Source organism: Canis aureus, chromosome 1 (assembly GCF_053574225.1).
Source record: "Canis aureus isolate CA01 chromosome 1, VMU_Caureus_v.1.0, whole genome shotgun sequence".
In the NCBI taxonomy this organism is placed as follows: Eukaryota; Metazoa; Chordata; class Mammalia; order Carnivora; family Canidae; genus Canis; species Canis aureus.
This window is the reverse complement of record NC_135611.1, coordinates 26,142,720-26,168,793: the sequence shown is the minus strand read 5'-3', so window position 1 is coordinate 26,168,793 and position 26,074 is coordinate 26,142,720. Positions and strand designations below refer to the sequence as shown.

Genomic DNA, 26,074 nt, shown 5'->3' with positions numbered 1-26,074 from the left:
TTTTTCTAGCTAACGTGTATACTCCTTAATATAATATTTTCTTAATTTTTGCATATCTAGCTGGTGACATACTGTAGAATCAGTCTCAATCCAAATTGTTTTGTAGATTTATTTAGGTTTTTTTTTTTTTTCCTTTTATATGTATACTTTTTTTTTCCCCTTCAAAAATTCACCACTTCTTACATGAAAGTTTCTCTTATTGGCCTCTTAGTATCATACTTTGATTTCTTCTCACTTGTTGTCCTTTTCAATATATTTTACTATAATTAATGATGCATATAACTTAGAGTAAATGGTAATGTGAGTTTAAAATAACAATAACAACTATGCAATTCCATTTCACTTCTCTATTTTAAATGCTATTTCCAACATCACTTTCAGGAAGTGGCATCTATGCACCCGATTCTCCAAGAGCATTTCATTATGATATGAAGACAAAAGAGGGAAAACTTCTCCTCTCACAACTGGATTCTTATACACATCACCCTATCGTGGTGAATTGGACTTCTTATGCCAGTAGTATAAAAGCATTCCCAACAGAAAATCAGGAATTTACAGGTACTGCTTTTTTTGATGAATTCACCTTCTTGGAGCTCACAAGAGTCACAGGAAATTACACAGTTTGTCAGAAAAAACTCTGCTGTCATCTAAGCTACAAGATGTCTGAAAAGAGAACAGATGAAGTTTATGCCCTAGGGGCGTTTGATGGACTACATGTTGTCGAAGGGAGGTATTATTTACAGGTAATTATTGTTTTGGTCACAGGGAAGTTAACCAGATATAATACAGGACCCCCAGTTGAATTTGAATTACAGATAAACAATGAATTTTTATTTTTATTATAAGCATGCCTCAATTTTTTGGATACATGTGCACTAAAAATTTTATTTGAAATTTGAGTTTAGTTGGGCATCTTGAATTTTTATGTGCTAAAACTTGAAATCCTAGTTGTCAGTCTGATTTGAAACTGGCTAGAGAAAAGGCAGAAGATTTATTTACAGTACCTGTATTTAAAATGATATAATAATTAAGTTACAGATGACTTTAATGGTTGTTAACCTCTCCTATTTCTTTCCTGAATAAATTTATCCTTTTTTTTTTTTTGATATGTCCACTAAAGCTTATCATTGCATGTTTCATTAAGAGCTTGACACTAAGTATGTCCTGGAGACATTGACAGTTGACCTCTGAGATATGTAGTAGATAGTTCACTTCCCTCAACATTAAAGGGGGAACTATTATAGCCTGGTGAGGTGTGACCCCTATGAGCAAACAACTTTCATATTCCTCTCATTTTGTTCTCCTCTTCCCTAAACTGGCTCCCATCCTATTTCAAGGCTTCCTGTTGACATTTCAGCCCCATCCAATCCATTTCCTGTACTCTAGTTACAAAAATTACTAAAAGCCATTTCTGATTATTTTATTCTCTTGCTTAAAATTCCTCACTGTCTTCTAGTGGGCAAATCAAATTCCTTAACAAAACATACTCAAATTCTTGACATGTGCCATTTCCTAGTCTCCATTGTCTTCTCTCACTTCTCTCACATGTGCCCTCGGCTTCTCTCATATTGAGACCTTTCCTCTTCCCCATTGTGTGGGCATCTGCAGACCCTATGCATGTGTGCACAGGTGGTTTCCTTTATCCATGATGGCCCCACCTATTCACCATTCACAGTGCTTTTCAAGTGTTGTCTTCACCAAGAAGGCTGCCCTGGCACTTTCTGTAGCACCACTCCCACCTCCCTACCTGGTCTAGGTACTTCAGACATCCATGCTCAGCTTTATCAAGGACATATTATGTGAAATTATCCACATACTCATTTAAGACTGAAAACTATTGAGTGCTGGACCTAAACCCATTGTACAATATTCTGTTTGCTATATGACAAACACTTTACCAATGCTTGCTCATTTGGACATTTATTTTAGTGCCTACTGCATAGTAGGTATATATTCAGTGCTACTGGATATGAAGATGAATAAGTAAAGGCCCTTCTCTTGAAGAATTTAGTAGCAGGGATAGACATATGAATAAATAAGGTCAATACAGGTGGCATGTAATAGAACTTAGAATCCACATTTTGTTGTAGGAATACGAACAAGCTCTACCTGGCCTAATCTGGAGATTCAGGGAAGTTTCCAGAGACATGATATATAGACTTATGCTTTTATCCAAATGAAAAGAGTGGAAGGAAATTCTAGACAGAATGGAATTTGAGCAAGTGTGTGGATGTGTCAAGAAGTAGGGTATGCAGGTCATTGTTATTAAGGCATAATGTAAGAAACAAGGGTTGGTGGAAGATGAACCTAGAGGCAGGATCACATTTGACAGAATCTTACCAGTCATTCCTAAAGTTTGGACTTTATTTTCTGGGTGACAGTCTTCTGTTGGAAGGTGTTCAGCAAGGGAATGATGTTATCAGATCTGCTGTTGAGTAGATCACTGTGGCATGATGAAACTAGGGCAAAAAGGCTACTTAGATTACTAGAATAGTCCTATCAGGACCTGTACCAAGATTATGTTGGAATAAGAGCAGGGTTTGGAGTCAAGCAATATTTAGAAAACTTAACTTAGTAGTTAATTTGATACAGAATAGGACAGCAGAATGAGGCAACCGGAGTGTGCCAGGTTTCTGGCAAGAGTAGCTGGGTGAATATAATGCTCTGACAGATCAGAATGCTAGAGTGGGAGCAGATTGAGTGGCAGTGGGGAGATGCTCAGATCATTTTGGATGTTGGTTTGAAGTATTCATGGAACATTCACCTGGAGCCATGGTACCCAATATCACCAGCAGAATCTGGGGCAGCACCCCAAATCAAACATGTTAATATGACTGATGGAAAACATGGGACTATTTACCCTAAATAGCTTAACTAAAAACAGAATAGCCTTATATTAGTTCAAATTAGGTCACAATGTCAAATGCTACAAAGCCTTTATTTTTAGAGAAGTCTGATCTTGGGATTGAGGATGAGGGATTTTGGTATTATGTTCATAATCTTTTATAGTCTAACTGTGATGATAATTAATGCTAGAAAAATCTCTAACACCGAAATCTATTTCTTAACTGAGAGAAGAGAAATTAAAGGAAATAAGGATACAATAACTCCACATCTTGCCACAAAGATTTTCCAAGTATTCTAGAGTGAATTTTAAGGACGTGGGTAAAGAAGGTGCTTGTATCATTTTTTAGAGTAGAAGATGGTAAAATATTGGATAAAGATTTACAGCAGTTGTTAAGGGAGAGTGGGAGAAGGAGCAGCCTACATCTGACACCATCTACCTGGAGCCAGTGCAGAGTCCACAGAGTAAGGACTTGGTCTCACAAGTCTGGTCCCCTCTCCGCTTGAGACTTGTGGCAAGTCTAGGTGCTTTCTGACCTGACTGTAAATCAGGGGTTTCCATATCCCTGCCTTGGATTTGCTAATGTTCTGGAATGGCTCATCGAACCCAGGAAAGTGCTTTATGTACTACTAACCATTTATTACAGAGGACATTTTAAAGAATACATACGAACAATCGAGGACATGATACATAGGGCAAGATCTGGAAGTGTCCCAAGCATAAGAGTTTCTGTCCCCATGGAGATTTTGGCTTGTGCCACCTTCCTGGCATGTAAATATGGCATTCTTGTTTGCCAGCCTGAAATCTCTCTAAACCCCATACTTTAGTAGTAACTATGGAGGCTTAATTTCATGGACACAATTGATTCAATCATTGATCATTGGTGATTAATTTAACCTCCAGCTCCTCTCTCCTCCCCAGAGATGGGGGTGTAAATGATGAGGCTTACATTTCCAACTCTCTTACCAGATGGTAACCATTTCCATTCTGTGGTTATTAAAGGCTTTCCAAAAATCTCATCATTAACATGCACTCAGGTGTGGTGGAAAGAGGCTCATTATGAATAAAAAAAGTGCCTCCTTTCACATTTCCCCTCTTATCACTAAGGAAATTCCAAGGATTTTAGGGCCTTCTATGTCAGGAACTAGAAAAAGACCGAATATATATTTCTTACTATAAATCACAATACCACACACTTCCTTTGTTCTAAGTTCTGGGAAGAGAGTGAGTGGGCGATGAAATGTTTTCAACTTAAAAGACTGAAAATGCCTTTCTTTTCATATTTAATGGAGTATATCCCTAGGTATGGAAATCAAGGTCATTGTATTGCTACAATGAGAATTCTTGAGTTATTTTGATTCCTGATCCTTTGTATATGTATCCCTCTTCCTCCTGGTTTCTCAGAAATCTTTTAGAATTTCCTCCCCTCCATTTCTTCTTTTGGAACTCCTGTTATCGGGGACATGTGTCTTTTGGATTGGTCTTCTAATTTTTTAAACTTTTCTTTGCTATTTCTTTTCATTTTCTCCATTTGCTTTCTGAGAGTTTTTCTCCTCTTGATCTTCCAAGGCTTGCATTGAGTCTTTTATTTTTGCTGACATGTTTTTATTTTTGAAGAATTACTTTTTCCTTTATGAGTTTTTGTTTGTATCTTTTTTGCTGATGTTTTCTGGATACAGTATTTAACTCTCTGAGGCTATTAAGGAAATCTTTTTTTCCTTGGAGTTTCTTCCCCTTAAACACTTTCTTTTCCCCTCAAATTTCCTTTATCTACTTGTTTTGCTCTCCCTTTCATGTTAGAAGCTTTCCTCATAGATAGGGTTACCCTTTAACATTACCAAAAACTGACTGAAAAGTTGAGCATAGGAGTGATACTTGCCAATTTTAAGCTTCACTGGAGAATAACTAGCCAGGCCCTTTGTTAAAGAAATCCCTGAGTTAAGTATATTTGGAGACTTCCTCTTGAGATGGGTCAGGTTACTCAGGTTTTAAAATTCTTCTAATTCCCTTCCTTAATAGTGTTGCTTAATTTTGCAAACTAAAATACAAGATGGCTTGGTAAATTCAAAGTTTGGGTAAACAACAAATATTTTAAAAGATACAAGTATGTTCCATGCAATATTTGGGACATACTTAAACTGAAAACTATTTTTGGTAGTTTAGTTTATCTAAACTTCAAATTTAACAAGACTCCTTTCCTGTATTTATCTGGCAATTTTATTTCTAAAGGATTAATTATTTGCTGGCAGCATTTAGAGAGCCAGGTGGGAGCAATGACCTTGCCGGATGTGGCCCTGGGGGAAGGAGATGGTCACAACATTTACTAGGTTTCATTCATGAATCCCCTTCAACTAGGTTATTTAAAACCTCCACTAAACATAATCTGCTTTACCCTTTCTGGAAATAAATGCTCCACCTTTTATGGGAGGAAGGTAAGGACAGTTGCACATCCATGATGGGGGACTCAGTATCTGAGGCATCCTTAACTTCCCACAAATTTTCCTTACTTTAGCCAGTACTTTACTGGCTCCTGGGGCACTTAGTGCTTCCAGTAATGGAATCTTCTGAGTATTCTGCAGTGTAGATAGGGTTGATTCTTGGCTCTCCCATTGCCAGTTTAGGACTCGGTTTTCTATTTAGGTCTGCTAAATCATTTGCCTCTTCTGCATCAACCACCCCAGCTTCCAACGTTGTACCATGATCTATCCTCCCATTCTGTCCTTGTGAGTTTATGTCTTAAAAAAACAAGCAAACAAAAACCTAATGTTGGTTTCAGTAAGATGTCAAGAAAATAAAATAGGAGCATATATTCATTTTACCTTAACCTGAAATCTAATTGTATCCCATCTAACACATTTGCTCTAAAGCATTTATTCTCCAACTTCAAAAGTAGAAGCAGGGGGACCGCTTTAGTCAGGCAGGAGGTGAAGGTGGTTTGAAATAAGACTTGGAAGATGCAGCAAGATAGAGTTAAATAAATAGGATCTTCCTTTTGAGGACTTTGCATCTGCACAGAGAGATGACTCAATACTTAAAGTTTACATTCAATAAGTATGTAGCAGGCCAGTGTAGTTAGTATAACTATGTAGTACAGTGAGAACTGTGTCAGTTCTTACTTAGATATAACGTATATGACTTTTCCAATTCACAGGGATTGCCTCTAGATCAACTCTAGGGTTCATTACAACTTTAAAGTTCTTTTATTGTGTCAAATAGGCAAAAATGTAGAGATTATAGTGTCTAGATATATCCTTTAAAAAATAGAATATTTGATTATAAAAGCATTGCTAGCTTGAGAACGATGAGGGTACAGCTGTTCACAGCTAAAGATGAGGTGTCTGATCATTTCTTTAAGAAATTTAATCTGTTTGACTGTGAGTTGCAGAAAGCACTAGGTAGGTTCTGAAGTCCTTTATTTTTATTACTAGCTGAAGTAGCTATGTATCAATGAACTGGATTAATGTAATGGAAAAAAAGTATTTTATCAAACAAAGGGGCATAGATATGATTTCTAGTTCTGGAGGGTATATGCTTAAGGCTTACTGGTTTGCATTTACTTTCCTAGATTTGTACTCTGCTGAAGTGTAAAACAGCACATGTACATACTTGTGGTGGTGCAGTTGAAACTGCTTCTACCAGGTTTGACATGTTTTCCCTCAGTGGTACTTTTGGAACCCAGTATGTTTTCCCTGAGGTGTTGCTAAGTGAAACTCAGCTTGCACCCGGAGAATTTCAGGTAAGAACTTTTGCTTAATATTGACAATTCATTTTATGTAAGAGGAAACACTTTTTGAGTACAAAACCTTCTTAAGTGTTTACAAATATCACACTATATATATATATATATATATATATATATATATATATATATATATATAAATTAAATAATATATTTATATATTATTGTGGAGACTATTGGAAAGAGGCTGAGCTGTTTGGGATCTGTTGAATAGGAAGAAGATTCAAGCAGGGTTTCAGGATTGGCCCCACCAGAGGGAAACTCTTCAGCTTTTGGGCAGTGATAGCTTAGCAAAGTTAAAGAGAATTCCTCTCATTGTGCGGGGAAGGCCTTCTGTGATTCATGAGTGAAAAAGAAAGAAGGAACAGCTGAGGAGAGAGAATCTGACAATGGCTGAAATAGGCAAGAAAGCTATCACTTTTTTGAAAGTCCAGAAATATTTCCTTAACATACAAGCTCTGCCCAGCCATATTCTTCCCTTGACATTCCTGTGGGTTCTGCTTTTATTCCCCCTTCCTTGTAGGAACAGCTACTGTGGGGCACTAGGGACAATGAACAGGTTGGGAGACTGTGGTGAGTGAGTGGCAGAGATGGCAGAGGCTCAGCTCAAATCCCCTCAATCAATCCCCTCTGTCCACTTGGAGGAGCCTATTATGTCTGAGAGGACTAGACCAGATTTCTCTTAGATACTCACAAACCCATTGCTTTAGGCAGGCTTGTCGACTCATGGAATACTTCTTCAAATAAGTAAATGATAAGATCTTGATTATAGCCATTTCAATAATAAATGAATCAGTGCTGATTCCATGGCTCTGATTCTTCTTATACTCTATACCATTTCAACAACATTATTTTTATTGTTTCTTCACCTAGTTGTACTGAATTTTAGAAGCTGTTTTGGGGTGGTATAACTTACAGGGAGACTCAGTCAACTCCTCTGTGTTTTAATTAGGTGTCAAGTGATGGACGGTTGTTTAGCATGAAGCCGCTATCTGGACCCCTCTTGACTGTGACTCTGTTTGGGAGAATATATGAGAAGGACCAGACATTAAAGGCTTCATCAGATCCCAGGTCACAAGTACCAGGAGTAATGCTCTTAGTCATAATACCAATTGTGTGCTCATTAAGTTGGTAGAATATTTTCATTTGTTCTCTTTTATTTTGTGTAATTTAAAAAATGATGGATGAGAAAAGAATGAAGACCATAACAGTGGTCATGGTCTCTTGTACAAGCAAATACAAGTATATTTTCATATATAGTTCACTGTTTTTTAGACACACACACACACACCCCCCCCCCCCCCCAGATAATAGATGCCGGATAAACTGTGACATAATTTTGAAAGTAAAATCTATAAAATGAGAGTAACAGTTTTACCCATATTTTACAGGATTTCTTGGGGTGAGAATTAAATAATTGAATACATTTAAAGTCCTTAGGCAAGTTTCTGGGTCTGGTATGTGTGCTAGCTATTATAACTGTGTGACTATCACAATAAAAGCACGTGTGATATATTTATTGCTAAAGTTATATTACTTCTGATTGTCTAAAGTGTAAACATTTTCTCATGGCTTAGCCACCATGCATATTTCAGTTAGAAAATCAGTGAACTCAACCTTAGCAAATTGGTTTTGGCTCCATACCTAGCAATTATGTACTCTAGAAGGCAACTAGGCTTGCACCTAGGAATCTATTAGCACTTCTTCACATTTTTGCACATTTTTCAGTATGTCTGTAGTGTTTTGCCTATTTTATCAGCCTACGAGCATATTAATAGGGTGGTTCTAAACCAAGCACTTACTGAATTTGATTTTGTGAAGCCTGTGAGCTAAGAAAGTTTCTAAGTGGTTGAAAACCAAAGAAGAGTAAAATGAAGAATAATATTTCGTGACACATGAAAATGATCTGAAACTCAAGTTTCAGTCTCCATACCTAAAGCTTGATTGAACACACCGCATTCTTTAAGTATTGTTGATGGCTGTTCCTATGCTATGGTGCTGAAGTTGGGTTGTTATGACACAGACCCTATGGCCAGAAAAGCTGCAAATATTTACTGCCTGGCCTTTAATAGAAACAGTTTGTTGACTCCTGCTCTGAAGTGTTAAGTAACAATGGAGTTTAGTATTGAAAACCTTTAAAACATCTCAGTGGGCAAATTGCCTTAAGTGTCTGTCTTGTAATTCTTTCATAAAAGGAGGAATAAGATAGTTTTATTTGCTTTGTATGATATGCCATCACAGATACACATACACACAAAAGATTACCCTGATTAACTTACAACCAAATGTGCTAAGTAGATTAATGCCCCAAATAAGTGAAGATAATTTTTGAACATGATTGATATTTATTTACTATAAGATACACAAAAGTCTTTGTTTTTTTTTGCATTTAATATGTTCTAAAATTCTGAGAGAATGCATATTAGTTTTTATTTTCAAAATTTTCCTGGAAATCAACTGAGAACTACTGATATGAACATACTATCTGATAATTTCCCCTGTGGCAAACTTACTAGCCTGTTTCAAAGTGATTTTTCTTAAAGTTAAATGTTACAAGTAGTGAATCTATTTTTTTCAAAATGGTATTTACTACATCTGTACCCAGCTCTGATTACTTGTTCATTCTGGATTTCTTTAAGCCATATGTATGTATTTTATGATAGTTTTGATATGCTTTTTAACTGTAATTTTTATTTCCTCTGCATAATTCATGATGCTCTTTTAATACACACATGGAATCATGGAAATTCTCCATGATTAACTGTTTTGTTGCTATTGATTCTTGAATCCTTCTTTCCTTCTTTCTTTCTTTCTTTCTTTCTTTCTTTCTTTCTTTCTTTCTTTCTTTCTTTCTTTCTTTCTTTCTTTTTCTTTCTTCCTTCCTTCCTTCCTTCCTTCCTTCCTACCTTCCTTCCTTCCTTCCTCCCTCCCTCCCTTCCTCCCTCCCTCCCTCCCTCCTTCCCTTCTCCCTTCCCTTCCCCTCTCTCCTTCTCTCTCTCTCTCTCTGTCTTTCTGAGAGAGAGCACATGAGTGGGAGGGAGGAGCAGAGGGAGAGAATCTTAAGCATTCTCCTCACCTGGTGCAGAATCCGATGTGGGGCTTAATTTCATGACCCTGAGATCATGATCTGAGCCGAAATCAAGAATTGGACGGTTAACTGACTGAGCCACCTGGGTGCCCCTGATTCTTGTATTATTTCTTATACAATTTCTGAGCCTTGTCACTTATAAATTTGAATCCATTCCCACTTGTACTGTAACATATCTCTTATTCAGCTCTGCTTTAAGTCTTCCAATGATTTTACTTATTTGCTCTTTTAGTTTATCCAAACAATATATTTCAAGTCTCATAGACTGAATTTTGTGCCCTCTCAAATTCATATATTGAAGTTGAACTTCACACCTCAGACTGTGACTATATTTGAAGATAGGGTCTTTAAAGAGGTAAAATGACAGCATTAGGGTGGACCCTAAACCAATATCACTGGTGTTCTTGTAAGAAGAGAGGACTAGGACATAGACATGCACAGAGTGGAAACTATATGAAGACACAAAGGAAGATGGACATCTACAAGGCAAGGATAGAGGCCCTCAGAAGAATCAACCCTGCTGATACCAATTTGATTTATATTTCTAGCCTCCAGAATCTTGAAACAATAAATTTTTGTTGTTTAAGCTAATCCATGGTACTTTATTATGGCAGCCCTAGCAAACGAATACAAATTCCAATCCCCTTCTTTTGTATTTCCACCACAAATTGAATCTTATACAAAATGGTTACCTGGTTAAGGATATCTAGCTAGCCAGGTTCCCCAAGACTCAACTAGATCCTCTTAGAGAAGCACTGGTGATGAACTGATAGTGAAACCATCAGACATTGAAAATCTTCTGGAGTTTGGAAATAAGAAAATCACATTGATGAAATCATGTAATTAATCTGACCTTAAGTGTTCTTTTTCAGTAAGAGCAGAATCTGTTGACATTATACAATTTAGTGAAATGAAGAACACTTTTTAATTCAAAGCATCTCTCAACTGGTAGACAATCCACATAGCCCTGAAATTGCCCAATGCTGTACAAAACATGCCCTTCTGGAAAAGAGAGCGGGGATCCATACCAGCAATACAGCATTTTGAAATAAACATTTTTGTGGCAGGTGTTTTTCTTAAAAAATACTATAATAAATATTTGAGTAAAATTCATCTGGTGATTTTTGGGTGACATTAACTGACTTCCAAAAAAAGACCCAGTAGAAAATAAACCCCTGGGAATTTAGGAACAGCAATCATCATGGCAAGCACTAATACCATCATACAAGTTCAGTTTAAAGAAGAAAATTGTTGTAGTGGTGATAAGTTCAAAGTATTAAAGCTTCAAAAACTTTGCGTGCTTTTTTCTGTTCAATTTTGACAATTATATTAGCTATCCATTGTAGCACGGATAATTACTGTCAATGTAACAGCTTAAAACAACATTTATTATCTTACACAGTTTCTACGAGTCAGGATGTTCTGGTTTAAGGTCTCTCTTAAAGTTGTCATCAACCTGCCCAGTGTGGTGCAGTCATCTCAAATTCTGTTGGAGCTGAAGACTCTGATTCTAAGCTCACTCACATAGATGTTAATGGGCCTCAGTTTCTTGCTGGAAGTTGGCTGATGCCTTTGTTCCTTATGCGTGGGCTGCCTGAAAGTTTTCACAACAATGCAACTGGCATCTCCTAGAGTGAGTGATGAGATAGGTAGAATAGAAGTAGAAAGAGAGAGAAAAACGGAGATGAAAGGATGGAAATTTCAGTCTTTTATAGCTTAATTGTGGAAGTTATATCATTTCTGTCATATGCTATTAGTCACACAGACCAACAGTGGTATGATGTGGGAGTGAATCACACAAAGGTGAGAATATCAAGAGGCAAGGATCAAATATACTCCCAATATTTATATCTGAAAGGTATTGGGCAATTTCTACAATTACTTTCTATAACAAAGATTAAATAATTTAATGATTTCTGCTTCTGATGCTCAAATTGATTGGATTAACTCATTTGTGGCAATACTATCTTCTCCAGATATATACCTGTCACTTTTATATTCACTTCTTAGAATCCTACTTTATAAGAGAATGAATATACACTGAAAAGTAAAATAGTATAAATGGCATAAATTCCAGGATCATTAATTCATGAAATGACACTACTTGGGAAAAGGGTCTTAAGAACATCAGCATATTTATTTAACTGTGTTTTTTTTTTTTTTTTTTTAATCAGCAAGGATTTTTTTTCTAATAATCTATAAAAAAAATATAGTGGAAGTGGAAAAAATTGAAATAATTGAAATGTTCTGAATATCAAGATGAATATGGAAAAAATTATCTAGAAAACAGCACACTGTGGGAAATTCACTATTGTAAATTGTTGCCCTAGTTTATCCCTCTTCTCCCCTCCCAATGGGAAAACAAATAAACTAATAGAGATGTACTGGGTCATCCTCTGTTCTGGGACCTTGGGCAGAGGGGGCGGGCAGTAAGAAATCAAGTATAAATACCCAAAGGCTGCCCCCTATAGCTCCAAGTGCATGCAAAACCTGGGTCAGAGATTCCAGTTCAATAAGAAATTAACATTCAAGGTGAAGTGTCTTAGGATAGGTTCAAAAAGACTATCCTTCCTGAAATGTAGAAGCTGAATTCCCCTATATTCCATTCTTCTATTTGTCGTGGCCAAAGAATAGATATCCAGACAATCCTCTAAAACTCCTCCCTGTAATAGTTATGAAAATATTCAGGGTTGGTGTCATCAGGATGATTTTATTTATCAACCTGTTTTCTGAAAAAAGTTTTAAGAGATTTATGAGACCTGCTAGCATTTGGTCTGTTCTCAGGGCTTTGAACTGAACACAATTTTTGAAGTATCACTTTGCTTTTTGGGCTCCATACAATATTAGTTTCTGTAACTATTATTTACTGGGTTTCTAAATTCCAGGGGCTAAGCTAGGCCCATAAAATATAAATGCTTCAGCTGATACTTAGATATAAGTGGCCTGAGATATAATATTTAGCACTGATGTAGAGAACTGTATGAAGATTTCTATAGAGTCACTTGACTTGCTACTAGATTCCACACCCAAGGATTGCTGCATGTCTTTTTCAAGGCTAGTAAAAGACATTGTTGTCATATCCACTACTTATACCCTGTCTGCTAATACAGCCAAGAAATTGACAAATTGTATAAAGGTGTTTTTTTTTTGTTTTTTTTTTGATGGGGAGAGAGTTCTGTTCCCTGTCTGGTTCTCTATACTGCAAGCTCTACACTCAGTTGTCTCAATGCCACCAGAAATGTCTCAATGCCACTCTGGGAAATTGAGCCACTTTAATTAAATTCCACCAAAGACGTTTTATAAATCAGAGTGTTTCTAGTTCTCTGCATAATGAGGGAAATAAAAGAAAAGAAAAGAAATAAAAGTCTTCCTGGGACGCCCGAATACATTTGACCTCTGAACAACATGGGTTTGAACTGTGTGGGTTTGCTTACACTCACATTTTGGACGAATACACTGCTGCAGATGTAATCTTTCTTCTTTATGATTTTCATGATAACATTTTCTTTTCTCTAGCTTATTTATTGTAATAACACAATATATAATACATATAACATGCAAAATATGTGTTATATGACTGTGTTAATGGTAAGAATTCCAGTCAAACAGTAGGATATTAATAGTTAAGTTTCTGGAAAGTCAAAAGTTATACATAGATTTTCAATTCTATGGAGGGTCAGCAGTTGACATTACAGTTGAATCTTGTAATACACATAGCTCTGCTTGCTAAAAAATAATATGGCCACCCGAATGACTCAATCAGTTGAGCAACTGACTCCTGGTTTTCTGCTAAGGTCATGATCTCATGGGTTGTGAAATGGAGCCCTGAGTTGGGCTCTGTACTCACTGGGAGTCTGCTTGGGGATTCTCTCCCTCTGCTCCTTCCTAATGCCCATATATGTACACACCCTCTGTCTCTCTAAAATGAATAAAATAATTTCTTTAAAAAATGATAATAAAGGACATTTATCTTCTTGTGGAATACTTTTCAGGAGGCCATGATAGTTTGCTGAATCAGTTTTCTTCACAATAGAAATGGTGCTGCCCAACTGACCATATGCATGGCCTATGCAGGAAAGGCTTAGTCCCAGACAATGCCTAGGCTATGCTGTGATTTCAGGGACCTGAAGTCTCATTCTTTAAACCAATGCCTTTTTCCTGTCTGCTAAAAATTCCTTAAGTTGAGACATTCTTTTATGCATTGAAGATCTGGTTTGTTTGAGTCCTTTCAATGACAAGTATCTCTGGGCATGGTCATATTTGCTTAGCTGTTGAAAACTTGGGCTCATTGATGACCATTCACTGAAAAGATGAGCTCTACAATGGAAAGAAGCATTAGGGCATCTGAGAATAATGAAAAGTGGAAAGACCTCAGATAAAATCTTTGCTGTATTTACAGTAAAAAAATCAAAGAAAGGAGAAGGCCCTCCATATCAGAGAATTCTCCTTAAGTCTAAGACATCTCTGGAATAGTTTCCAAGTAACAACCAGTTATGCCTATGATAACCCTACAGAGAGTTTTATTTATATGATTTCTTGCTCTGACAACGTTGCTTTCATTTTATGTCAGTAGGCAACAGCTGCAAATGTAAAATTCAAGTGGAATTGTTGAGACTTTGCTATTCCTTATTTTTGCCTCAACCAACTTATTTTTTTCCCACTGAACATGACATTTATAAACCTTTGGTATCTTCTGTGTAGCAGAATGGAAGGAAGGATCTTACCAGTAAAATGGTTTTGAATCCTCATCATTTTGCTTTGGTTGGTGATATGAAACCCCATAGTATCTCTTCTATAATCTAGATCAGGAGTCAGTAAACTGTGTCTTGCAAATAAAGTTTTATTGGACACAACCACACCCATTCATTTATGTAACATCTATGACGACTACTTTCCAGTTCAATGAGTGGGAGAGAGAGGCAGAGGTAGAGGCAGACTGCACTAAGCAGGGAGCTGGATCCCAGGACCCCAAGATCATGACCTGAGCCAAAGGCAAATGCTTAACCGACTGAGTCACACAGGTGCCCCAGTTCAGAGCATTTAAATTTATCAGCGTTGATACCCTGATTTCCCCTGTGAGAACTGTCCTCAAACCTATCCTGAACCCTTCTTACCACACTCTGTTATGCAGAAACCCTTCTTCCCATACTGTTCTCATAAGCGATTTTGTGTTAAATGTCTATTAATGTTAGTGGATATAATCTTCTGAGAACTGTATTTCATTCATTGTTTACATAAAAGCACTGTGGGAAATGTGAGTTAAAGGATACAATTCCAATCAATTATTATAATAAAGTACAACAGAAAATATAATACTATAATACTTACATTTCAAAAGAAAACTTCCAGAGAGAATGCCTTAATCCAAAGAAGCTTCTATAGAGAGGTGATTTCAGGTACACTTGCTCATTACTGGGCAAGATGGCTTAGGGCAGATTATTAGGTTTATGGCATTCAAATTATATCCCATCATTCTATCTAATTGTTTAGCTGTAATATAGTTGTATTCATTTGATGTGGGTTTTTTTTTTTAAGATTTTATTTATTTATTCATGAGAAACATAGAGAAAGAGGCAGAGACACAGGCAGAAGGAGAAGCAGGCTCCCTGCGGGAGGCTGGATGAGGGACTCGATCCCCAAACCGGGATCATGCCCTGAGCCTAAGGCCGATGGTCAACCACTGAGCCACCCAGGCATCCCTTATGTGATGTGTTGAAGCCAGAGGACTATAGAATATCTAGCCTGAAAACTAAAGAGAATTGACCACACTTATAATAGGAGAAGGTAGTCTGAAAAGACTCACTGAAGCATGATTTTGCAAAGTGAGCCATAGATGTAGAAGCTGAGAAACGAGAGTATCAAGACAAACCAATAGGTTTGATGGCAGTTCAGGATTAGAATGTAAACTCTTTTACCTTGACGGTAAGAACTCAGTCTTATTCATTACATTATAAATACTGAACTCTGTGTCTGCCATGTAGGAGTAAAGGATGCTTCCTACTGAGTGGAGGAATAAATAAATGAATGAATGTATGGAAAATCAGGGATTAAAGAAATTGAAAGATTGTCTATGTATGGGGCATTAATTAACTGACTCAGTTTTTGCTATAGACTTAGGTCATGATATCAGGGTCATGACATTGGGCTCTATGTGCATTGAGCATGCAGTCTACTTGATTCTCTTTCTCTGTCCCTTTACCCTTCCACCTGGTCACACATGCATGTGCTCTCTCTCACTAAAAAAAAAAGGAAGAAAGAAAGAAAGAAAGAAAGAAAGAAAGAAAGAAAGAAAGAAAGAAAGAAAGAAAGAAAGAAAGAAAGAAAGAAATGGCCCTATTTTCAAGATTATCTATGTCAATCTGTTCACTTTACAGATAAAAATTCTAAGTCCCGGATATGCTGTCTGATGAGAGGCAGTATTTTGAGCAAGGACTGAAAGATAAAAATTCCAAGGTCAGGGAAAGTCAACATGATCAGGTATCAGTTCTACACACACAACCATTAAATCAATTAATTTTATTTGTATAATTTATGTAAGAAAATGTTTGCAGTACAGCATTATTTAATCTATTTAAAATAAATCTCTAACAAATATAAATAATAACTATTACAAGGCAGTTATATTAATAAAAGATAAAATGCTAAGGAAGAAAAGGGATGAGGGAAATTAATTTGGATGAGAAGGGGAGAAGAACACATGAATTGGGTTTTGGAAGATGAGTAAAATGTGACACATTGGTGTTATGGGCTGAACAGTGTTCCTTCCAGATTCATAGGCTGAAGCTCTAGCCCACACAAAGCCTCATTTGACTGCATTTGGAAACAGAGCTTTTAAAATGATGATAAAGTTACAGTGATGCTGATAGGGTGGGCCCCAATGTGATCTAACCAGTGTCTTTGTAAGAAGAAGAATTTGGACACACAGACACCAGTGATGTGCAAGACCTTGTGAGGACACAGTGAGAAGGCAGTCTACTGTAAGCCCTGGAGATGGGCCAGAGGAGACACCACACCTACTTACACTGTAATCTTTAACTTCCAGTTTCAAAATTATGAGAACACAAATGTCTGTTGTTGGAACTCAGTCTGTGATACTTGTTATGGAAGCCCTAGCAAACTAATTCTACTAGAAAGAGGAGAAAGAGCAAGATGGGAGAGTTCCTCTTATTTTTAATGCTCATCATTTCTCATATTTCTGACCCCATCACAACCATCTCCCTAAGCCTCATATTCCTCCTCTTTGGTGTTTACTCTTTCTTTTGCTCTGGTCTGACCTAGAAGCTGACAAATTCTTTCATGCATATTCTAATAAAACTAATGAATGCTACTGCTGGGGAAATATAGATAAAAACACCATCTTCTCTCAACCCAAAAAAACACACCACAAAGGTAGAAGAGAAAGAAAATCATCTTGTTAGTGAATAAGCATTGAACCAGAATGTGATGCACACCAAGGGCAATCTGCTACAAAATTGCAAAGAGAACAAAATCTCACTCTTTTATATAGTCAAGCAGAGACCCCATTCCATACATTGTGACAGCCAATTTTATGTGTCACTTTGGCTATGTCATGAGGTGCCCAGGTATTTGGTAAAACATTATTCTGTGTGTTTCTGTAAGGATATTTTTGGATGAGATTAATTTTGAAATCGATAGATTGAGTAAAGCATATTGTCCTCTCTAATATGGATGGGCTCCATCCAGTCTGTTGAGGGACTCAACAGAACAAAAAGGCAGACCCTCCCTGAGGAAGAGAAGGTTCTCTTTGCCTGATTGCCTTTGAATCAGGACATTGGCTTTTTTCTGCCTTGGACTCAGACTGAAACATTGGATTTTTCTGGATCTTGAGCCTGCTATCCTTCAGATTGAAACCACACTATTGACTCTCCTGGGTCTCCAACTGCCTGGATCCCCTTGCAGATCCTGAGCCTGGTCAGCCTTTATAATTGCATAAGCCAGTTTCCTATAATAAGTCTCTTCTATGTATATATACAACCTATTGGTTCTTTCTCTGGAGAACGCTGACTAATGCATGTTCTCAAGATAAAAAATCACTAGTCCTCAAGTGAAAGTGCTGACAGTATTGTTTGTCCCACATATTTCATCTTAAATTCACTTGGTAGTTGAGATGACCATCTGTGTTAGCTATTTTACTTTAAGCAAAGGAAAAACAGGCCGTTTATGATAAGAGGTAGTCTTGCAGAAGTGTCTACTGAGGTAAGTTGCATCCACAGAAACTGGGAAATAAAGATATCTTCCTTAATGATTACATTTCAAAGAGACATTCTCTGGTCCTTGAGCAAGACATTCCTGGGTCATAAAATTGGCAAGAGGATTACTAAGCTTTTAAAAACATTTACATACATTTCAAAGAGACTGGGAAAAAACTTGCAAGTCTTCTAAAGTAAATGCTTTAAGAAAAGGGAGTGGGCAGGTTGCTGTGGGGAGTCTCTTATTTTCAACAAGGAGAATTAAGCATTTGATTTTTAATTTATATTTGTCCTTCTCTGAACCTCCCATTCCTTCAAACTAATATTCCATTTTCCACCTTTCTTTCACTGTCACATGTCTCAAAAAATTAATTTTAATCTGGCTACCACTATTTTCTCACTACACATTATCTTCCTTATCTCATGAATCTAGCTTTTTTCTGACCCCTCTCCATGGCCCATATTGCTGCATTGACATTGCTCTAAAATCATTAATGACAACTTTCTTTATCCTCTGAGCTTATTCTTGGTCCATGTCCTTACTTTGTCACTTTGTAGTATTTTACACTATGACTCCATCTGAAGCATTCTTCTTTCCCCCTTGACTGTAATGGTCTATTTTTTCTTCTCCACCCTTAAGAAATATCTTTCACACAGTTCCATCTTCCACTCTCTTTCTCTCTCTCTCTGGGATTTTTTTTAGTCTTCTAATACAGACAACTTCAATTGTTACCATAAGAATGATGCTTTCCGAATCACACCACAGATTCTGATTCCTCTTGTGCTATAGACCTAAATATTCAGTGAATCTGCTAGAAATTTCAGGGAGTCAATTGACCAGTCATTATTGAGCACATACTATGTGCCAGGTCCTGGGAACACAGCAGTGAACAAAGCCTATCTGGTCTCTGTCTTCATCGAATTCACGACATCCACAGGAGTGTCCCACTCCAGTTCCAGGTCAACAGGCAAACTGGAAGCATATCCAGTGACATGGATTATGCCATCATCAAAAATCATTCAGTGATGGAACAGATAAACAAACAACCCTTCATTTTATAATTGGGAAACTCATGTTCACAGAAGTTTGGCAACATGCCCATGTATAGAGTTTTCAGTAAAACTGAGAAGTGGATAATTGTTCTTTTATTTCTAATCCTAGCATATGCCCATTCTATCAGGCAGTGCCTTTTTGCTTTCCTGAAGTCCCCCTTTTTCCCAAAGAGTGTAATTTGAAGTTGTTTTTCCTGCAAAAATTAGTTAGGAGAGTCTTCGTTCTTATGACTGAGAATATCATTTAAACCAGGATGCCTTCATAGATCAATGGAACAGAATAGAGAATCCAGAAGTGGACCCTCAACTTTATGGTCAACTAATATTCAATAAAGGAGGAAAGACTATCCACTGGAAGAAAGACAGTCTTTTCAATAAATGGTGCTGGGAAAATTGGACATCCACATGCAGAAGAATGAAACTAGACCACTCTCTTTCACCATATACAAAGATAAACTCAAAATGGATGAAAGATCTAAATGTGAGACAAGATTCCTTCAAAATCCTAGAGGAGAACACAAGCAACACCCTTTTTGAACTCGGCCACAGTAACTTCTTGCAAGATACATCCACGAAGGCAAAAGAAACAAAAGCAAAAATGAACTATTGGGACTTCATCAAGATAAGAAGCTTTTGCACAGCAAAGGATACAGTCAACAAAACTAAAAGACAACCTACAGAATGGGAGAAGATATTTGCAAATGACGTATCAGATAAAGGGATAATTTCCAAGATCTATAAAGAACTTCTTAAACTCAACAGCACAGAAACAAACAATCCAATCATGAAATGGGCAAAAGACATGAAGAGAAATCTCACAGAGGAAGACATAGACATGGCCAACATGCACATGAGAAAATGCTCTGCATCACTTGCCATCAGGGAAATACAAATCAAAACCACAATGAGATACCACCTCACCCCAGTGAGAATGGGGAACATTAACAAGGCAGGAAACCACAAATGTTGGAGAGGATGCAGAGAAAAGGGAACTCTCTTACACTGTTGGTGGGAATGTGAACTGGTGCAGCCGCTCTGGAAAACTGTGTGGAGGTTCCTCAAAGAGTTAAAAAGAGACCTGCCCTATGACCCAGCAATTGCACTGCTGGGGATTTACCCCAAAGATACAGATGTAATGAAACGCCAGGACACCTGCACCCCGATGTTTATAGCAGCAATGTCTACAATAGCCAAACTGTGGAAGGAGCCTCGGCGTCCATCGAAAGATGAATGGATAAAGAAGATGTGGTTTATGTATACAATGGAATATTACTCAGCCATTAGAAATGACAAATGCCCACCATTTGCTTCGATGTGGATGGAACTGGAGGGTATTATGCTGAGTGAAATAAGTCAATCGGAGAAGGACAAACATTATATGTTCTCATTCATTTGGGGAATATAAATAATAGTGAAAGGGAATAGAAGGGAAGGGAGAAGAAATGGGTAGGAAATATCAGTAAAGGGAGACAGAACATAAAAACTCCTAACTCTGGGAAACGAACTAGGGGTGGTGGAAGGGGAGGAGGGTGAGGGGTGGGGGTGACTGGGTGGCGGGCACTGATGGGGGCACTTGACGGGATGAGCACTGGGTGTTATTCTGTATGTTGGCAAATTGAACACCAATAAAAAATAAATTTATTATAAAAAAATAAATAAATAAACCAGGATGTCTTGACCTTGGTACCATTGTCATTTGGGGCTGGATAATTGTTGTGAGGACTGCCCCATGCATTATAAGATGTTTAGCAGCATCCTGGGCCTCTACTTGCTAGATGACCATAGCACCCTCCCGGTTCTACATCCTCCAGTTGTGATGATCAAAAATGTCTCGGGATATTGCCTAATGTTCCCTGGGGGGCATCTTACCACCTTTGAGAACCAATGCTCTAGCCTGTGTCAGTGGTGAGACTTTCATTTCTCTCAAAGATCTTTTTTCATTTCTAAGAAAATGTGAATAGAAAGAAAGCAGTAATATTACTCTATTTACTCTTTCCTGTCTTTGCATAGTCTGTTTCATTAAATTTTTTCATCCTTTAGGAGAGTGTGATATTTTCTTCAATAATGAACTGCTATACATATTACGAAAGTGGTTTCTGGAGGCAGTGTAGAATCTTCCTTAAGAGAATGGGGTCAGGTGTTTAAGAAATATTAACTTGATTTCTGACTTTGCTGTTTGCTGGTAATATGACATTGGAAAAGCAACTTAAATTCTCCCAAACTCATCATAACCTGTAAAGTGGGAGTAATGATATCTATTCCATCTGGTTATTGTGAGGATTAAGTGAAAATACTACTTTAGCACTTAATTCTATTCATAATAAGTTCTCAATTAGTATTATTCATATATAATAGAAATAACTTTAAAAATATATTTTGAGAGTTGCTTGGGTGGTACAGTCAGTTAAATGTCCAACTCTTGTTTTTGGCTCAGGTCAGGATCTCAGAGTCATGAAATTGCCTCATGTAGAGCTCCATGCTCAGCTTGGAGTCTGCTTGAGACTCTCTCCCTGCCCCTCCTGCTCATGCTCTCTCTCTAAAATAAACTTTAAAATCCTTAAAAATATTTCTATGTATTTTGAAAACATCAGTGTACCCACAGAAACATGCCATTTGTAAAAATGATATCGTTATTCCAAATACAAAGATACCTCAATTTTGTTCTTTGCAAATATGATAAGAGAGATAAAGCTAATAATTAACTTGTAATTCATTGGGCTTAGATAGTGGACATTAAGACATTTACTAGTTTCTTTTTTTTTTTAAGATTTTATTTATTTATTAATTCATGAGAGACAGAGCAAGAGAGAGAGAGGCAGAGATGCAGGCAGAGGGAGAAGCAAACTCCATGCAGGGAGCCCGACGTGGGACTCGATCCCAGAACTCCAGGATCACTATCTGAGCCAACGGCAGACACTCAACCACAGCACCACCCAGGTGTCCTTAGTTTCTATTTTTTTAAGTGTGTGTGTATGTGTGTGTGTGTGTGTAACAAGAAGGAAAAAGAAACTAACTTGAATGCCTAAGGCACATAGTCAAAACACTTGTTGATAAAAATCATGCTAGAATAAGATAATAAAAATGTAAAATATGATTCTTACCAATTAAAATATTTTAATTGTCCACTATGAGATTATATTATTAAAATTAAATAATAGATTTTTGTTATATTTCTCTATTCTAAATTTAGCCTGTTTGTGAAATTCTCTGAGACCTTTCCAGATTCAGCTTTTATGTGATCTCCCATGGGCAATCTTTCCCAGCTACCATGTGTGGTTTCCAAATCTCTCTTATGTGCTCCCATAACTCAGCCTTTCTATTTCCAGTCAGCACTTTGTCTATCACACTGTGTCCATTTGCCCATCTAACTCACCATTAGCTACATATTCCTGGAAGGAAGAATCATAATTATATTTTATCCCACAAGCTTACCACCCAGTCAACTAAATAAGTGTTCAGGTTAAAATGAAGAATGTGACATAAAATGAAAAGAAAACTTGCAGAGCAGTTTTATATTTAACACAAGTGAAATTATGAGAATTCCATATTCACTTAATACTTTAATTGAAAAACCTTTAAAATGAATAATTGACTTAATTATAATTTATTACCTTTCAACCAACAAATATTTATTAAGCAAATGATTTGCAGGCACGGTTTCAGGTAATTGGGGAAACAGTAAGGAACAAAGCAGATGAGATCTCTGATTTCCAAGAGTATAATAAACTCCACTAGGTGAGGCCTTGTGCTTGCTTACAAAGAAACTCACAAAATGACAGATGTGTGTATGATTCAGACAAACACTGAACTCATGTTTGGATAGATGAATGAAATTTTCTATTTACTGTTATAAAAAGTGAACTTGTATGTTATTCCTTGAACCAAACTTTAATATCTGGAAATCTCTGAAAAAGGAGTTATATTAACCCAGTAAAATGCCAACTTCACTTAGTAAAGGGTAATCTACATTTTATGCTTTTTTTGTTTTTGTTTTTGCAAAGGCAGCTTTTGTTAATGGCTATTTAGATAACAGGTGACCCAACGTGTGGTGTCAGTGTTTCTGCAAGGCAGGAGAATGGGGTAATAGATCTCAGTGGCTTCTTTCAGGAACACAATTAACCCAGTAATTTGTTGCCATGAAAATGCTGTATAACAAACCACCCCAAAACTCAATAGCTTAAAATAACATAGTAACTTATGTTCATGAATCTGTGGAATCAGCTAGAGTGGCTTGTTCTGCCCTATACTGCATATTTCTACACCCCAATCTGGTCCACATGTCATCCTTTTTGGACCAGTGGGCTTCACTGGGGAATTGTCTCCTTGTGGAAGGGCATGGAAGGCATTCACAAATATGAAAGTCCTCCTAATGACAAGGCTTAGAACTTGGCACACTTTTATTTCTGTCTATATTCTTTTGGCCAAAAAAGTAAAGTGGCAAAGAAAGCTGAAGTTTGAAGGATAGGGAAGAACCTTCCATTCTCAATGAAGACAAGACACAAGTGTAGATGCTAGGAGAGTGAAGAATTAGGACCAGTAATAGTCTATCATAATGATCTTATGATTTCTGTGGCAGAATAACAAATAGACATAGACGAGAAATTGCACTTGTTAAGCTAGTTATTTTGTCAGAAGGATCTGGATCCCTGTGGAAGAATGTCATTTTGGAAAATTTATTTACATAATATTTTATTTACATTATTTACATTTTATTTACATTTACATTTACACAATTAAAAACATTGGTGGACTACATATATGTGACCATTTAAGCTCTAAAGCAGTGCTTCTATAATTGTGATTAGTAACATTATTGTAATATAAATCCCAGTAATTAAAAAAAGAAATAAAATAGAAAATATCAGAATGGGTTGAATGAAGTAAGCATATTTTTTAGTGAAAACATTTGCTTCTGTTATGGATGCTTACCTACATGTATATTGAGTCATGATATAAAATATATTTCTTCCTATTGTGGTTAAAACAAAGTTTGAGAAAGCCATTGTTTTAACTTATTTTCCATCTATAGGATGTTATTGGGTTTAAGTATGTTCTAATTTTTCAAAATAGTCCTTTGGCAGGTATAAGTTACCTGTTTCAAAACTGAAGTGTTTTTTAGTGCTAGTTATTTCCTTTGTAAAGATGTCTAATATAGTTCTTTTCTTTCAAATCAATCAACAATTAAGGCAGTTTTAACAGACATGTGTTTTTATATATATATGCTGCTAACACCCGTGACTGGTGGCTCATGTTTGAGATTATTTTGAAAATAATGGTATTATTTACCTTCTCTTTTTAGCTTGCTCACTGCTAGCTTCCTGATGCTGGAATAAAAACCTCTCCCAGTTATATGTATCAATAATATATTGTTACTTTGCTTCAGAAAGATTTATTATCAGCTTATCTTTTCCAGATTTTAATATCTGTATCATTTGTCTATGTGAACTGTGGCCTACCACAGCGCAGCAGTGGCTATAGCCAGCAGTAGCTCTGCAGGACACAGATGCAGTGGACTTCCTCCCAAAGGCTGTTTCTGTTCCCAGCTCATCCATTCTGTTCAGTCTTAGCTAAGAAGGTAGGTCTGAGGGCACTCAATAGCCACATCAAAAAGCAGGGATTAAAAAAAAAAGCAGGGATTAGCCTGGGGCTTTAGGGAATCTTTTATTGAGAGAATGCTGAAGACCAAAAGTTATCAATGGTTTAGTACTTACTCCTACATTAAAATTTACAATCATTTAATAGAAAAGTAACAAAGTTTCTGTAATTTAGTTACTTAAATCCTGTGTTAGTAAGAGAGGTCAACTAGTAGTTACATATTTTTAAATCACTTGCTTTACATGTGCTTTTAAAATGTTTCGCTTTTATTAAAAATTCACCTATGAAAACCTAGGAAACTTGAAAAGTTGAAACACAATTTTTTATCTCCTTTTCTTGTAAATGAAGAAGAAAATTCATTCTGTGTATGTTAACTGGTTTTAACATTATGAAAGTATTCATGGAGATTTTTACAGGTTTTGAAGTTAAACACTCCTGGCCTATTGTCGAGTGACTTTATTCCTGAGTGGGTGGGGTGTGTTTTATGTGTGTGTGTGTGTGTGTGTGTGTGTGTGTGTATCCATATGCCGTATATTAGACTAACTTAAAAATCTTTTAGTTATGATGACCTAAAGCTAATATATATTATCTTATGCAGGTCTACACAGCAGAAAAACTTTCAGGTATAGTCTATTTACCTATCATGATATTGCTGGAGATTGTTTTTTCTCCTGTCAGTCCATGTTGATGGATAGGCAAACAAATGGAATTTGCCAGGCTTCCTGTTTCTTTAAGATGGAAACAGATTGCTTCCAGTGATGTCCCCCCACTGAGACTCAGGACTTAAATTTTTGAAAATATGGTTTCTCCTGACCCTTGACATTATCTCTCCTTTAAAATAAGTATTTTTCAAAAATACTTTTAGCATTTTAATAAGATAAACTACACAGCTGTAAACATATTTTTGAAATACAATTATTATCAAGTTTATTTCTAACTCTATTTCTAAATTTGTATTGGACAAAAACAGGATATGGGTTTAGTTCAGATATTTAGCAAAAAATTTAATTTTAAGATGATGCTAAAATGGATGAGTAACTCAAAATTATGCAAGTGCAAAGAGCACAGATTGTATCATTTGTAAATAATTATTCGCCACTGGTTTTTTTATGTTTCACTAAACTGTCATTTGGAGCAATTCATTTAATTTTATTAAATAATATTTTTCTAGTTATGAAAGTGAGACATTCTCATAGTAGAAAACTTGGAATATGTAGAAATAATAGAGAAGAAAGTAAAACTCACCTGTTATTTTATCAGCCAGGAAAACTTATTGCTAAAATTTGATATTATTTTTCTTTTATGTTGTTGTTTAATTTTTTTTTTTTTTAGTTTCAATCTCAACATCTCTGAATAAATGATATTGAGCATTTGGAGTATACCATTCCACACCTATTTTCCATGCTTATACAAATATGTGTGTGTGGCTGTGTGCATTTGTGTGTGTTAGTATGTGTGTCCCTATATATGGTATTTTAAAACACTGTATAAATGTTTTTTCTTTACTTGACAACATGTGCTTGACATTTTTGTGGAAGCTGAGG

The 26,074-nt window shown here is 36.5% G+C and overlaps 1 protein-coding gene across 6 annotated transcripts in view; it reads left to right on the top strand.

The window, feature by feature from the left end:
* Positions 1–8,099, top strand: part of VNN1 (vanin 1) — a 34,750-nt gene extending 26,651 nt beyond the window's left edge. For all 6 annotated transcript variants that reach the window (XM_077893439.1, XM_077893411.1, XM_077893403.1 and 3 more), the window contains 3 exons: positions 382–743; positions 6,411–6,581; positions 7,537–8,099. In XM_077893439.1, coding sequence (XP_077749565.1) covers positions 382–743; positions 6,411–6,581; positions 7,537–7,719 — 716 coding nt within the window. In that variant the 3' untranslated portion in view covers positions 7,720–8,099. The remainder of the gene's footprint in view (positions 1–381; positions 744–6,410; positions 6,582–7,536) is intronic.
* The last annotated feature ends 17,975 nt before the right edge of the window (positions 8,100–26,074 follow it).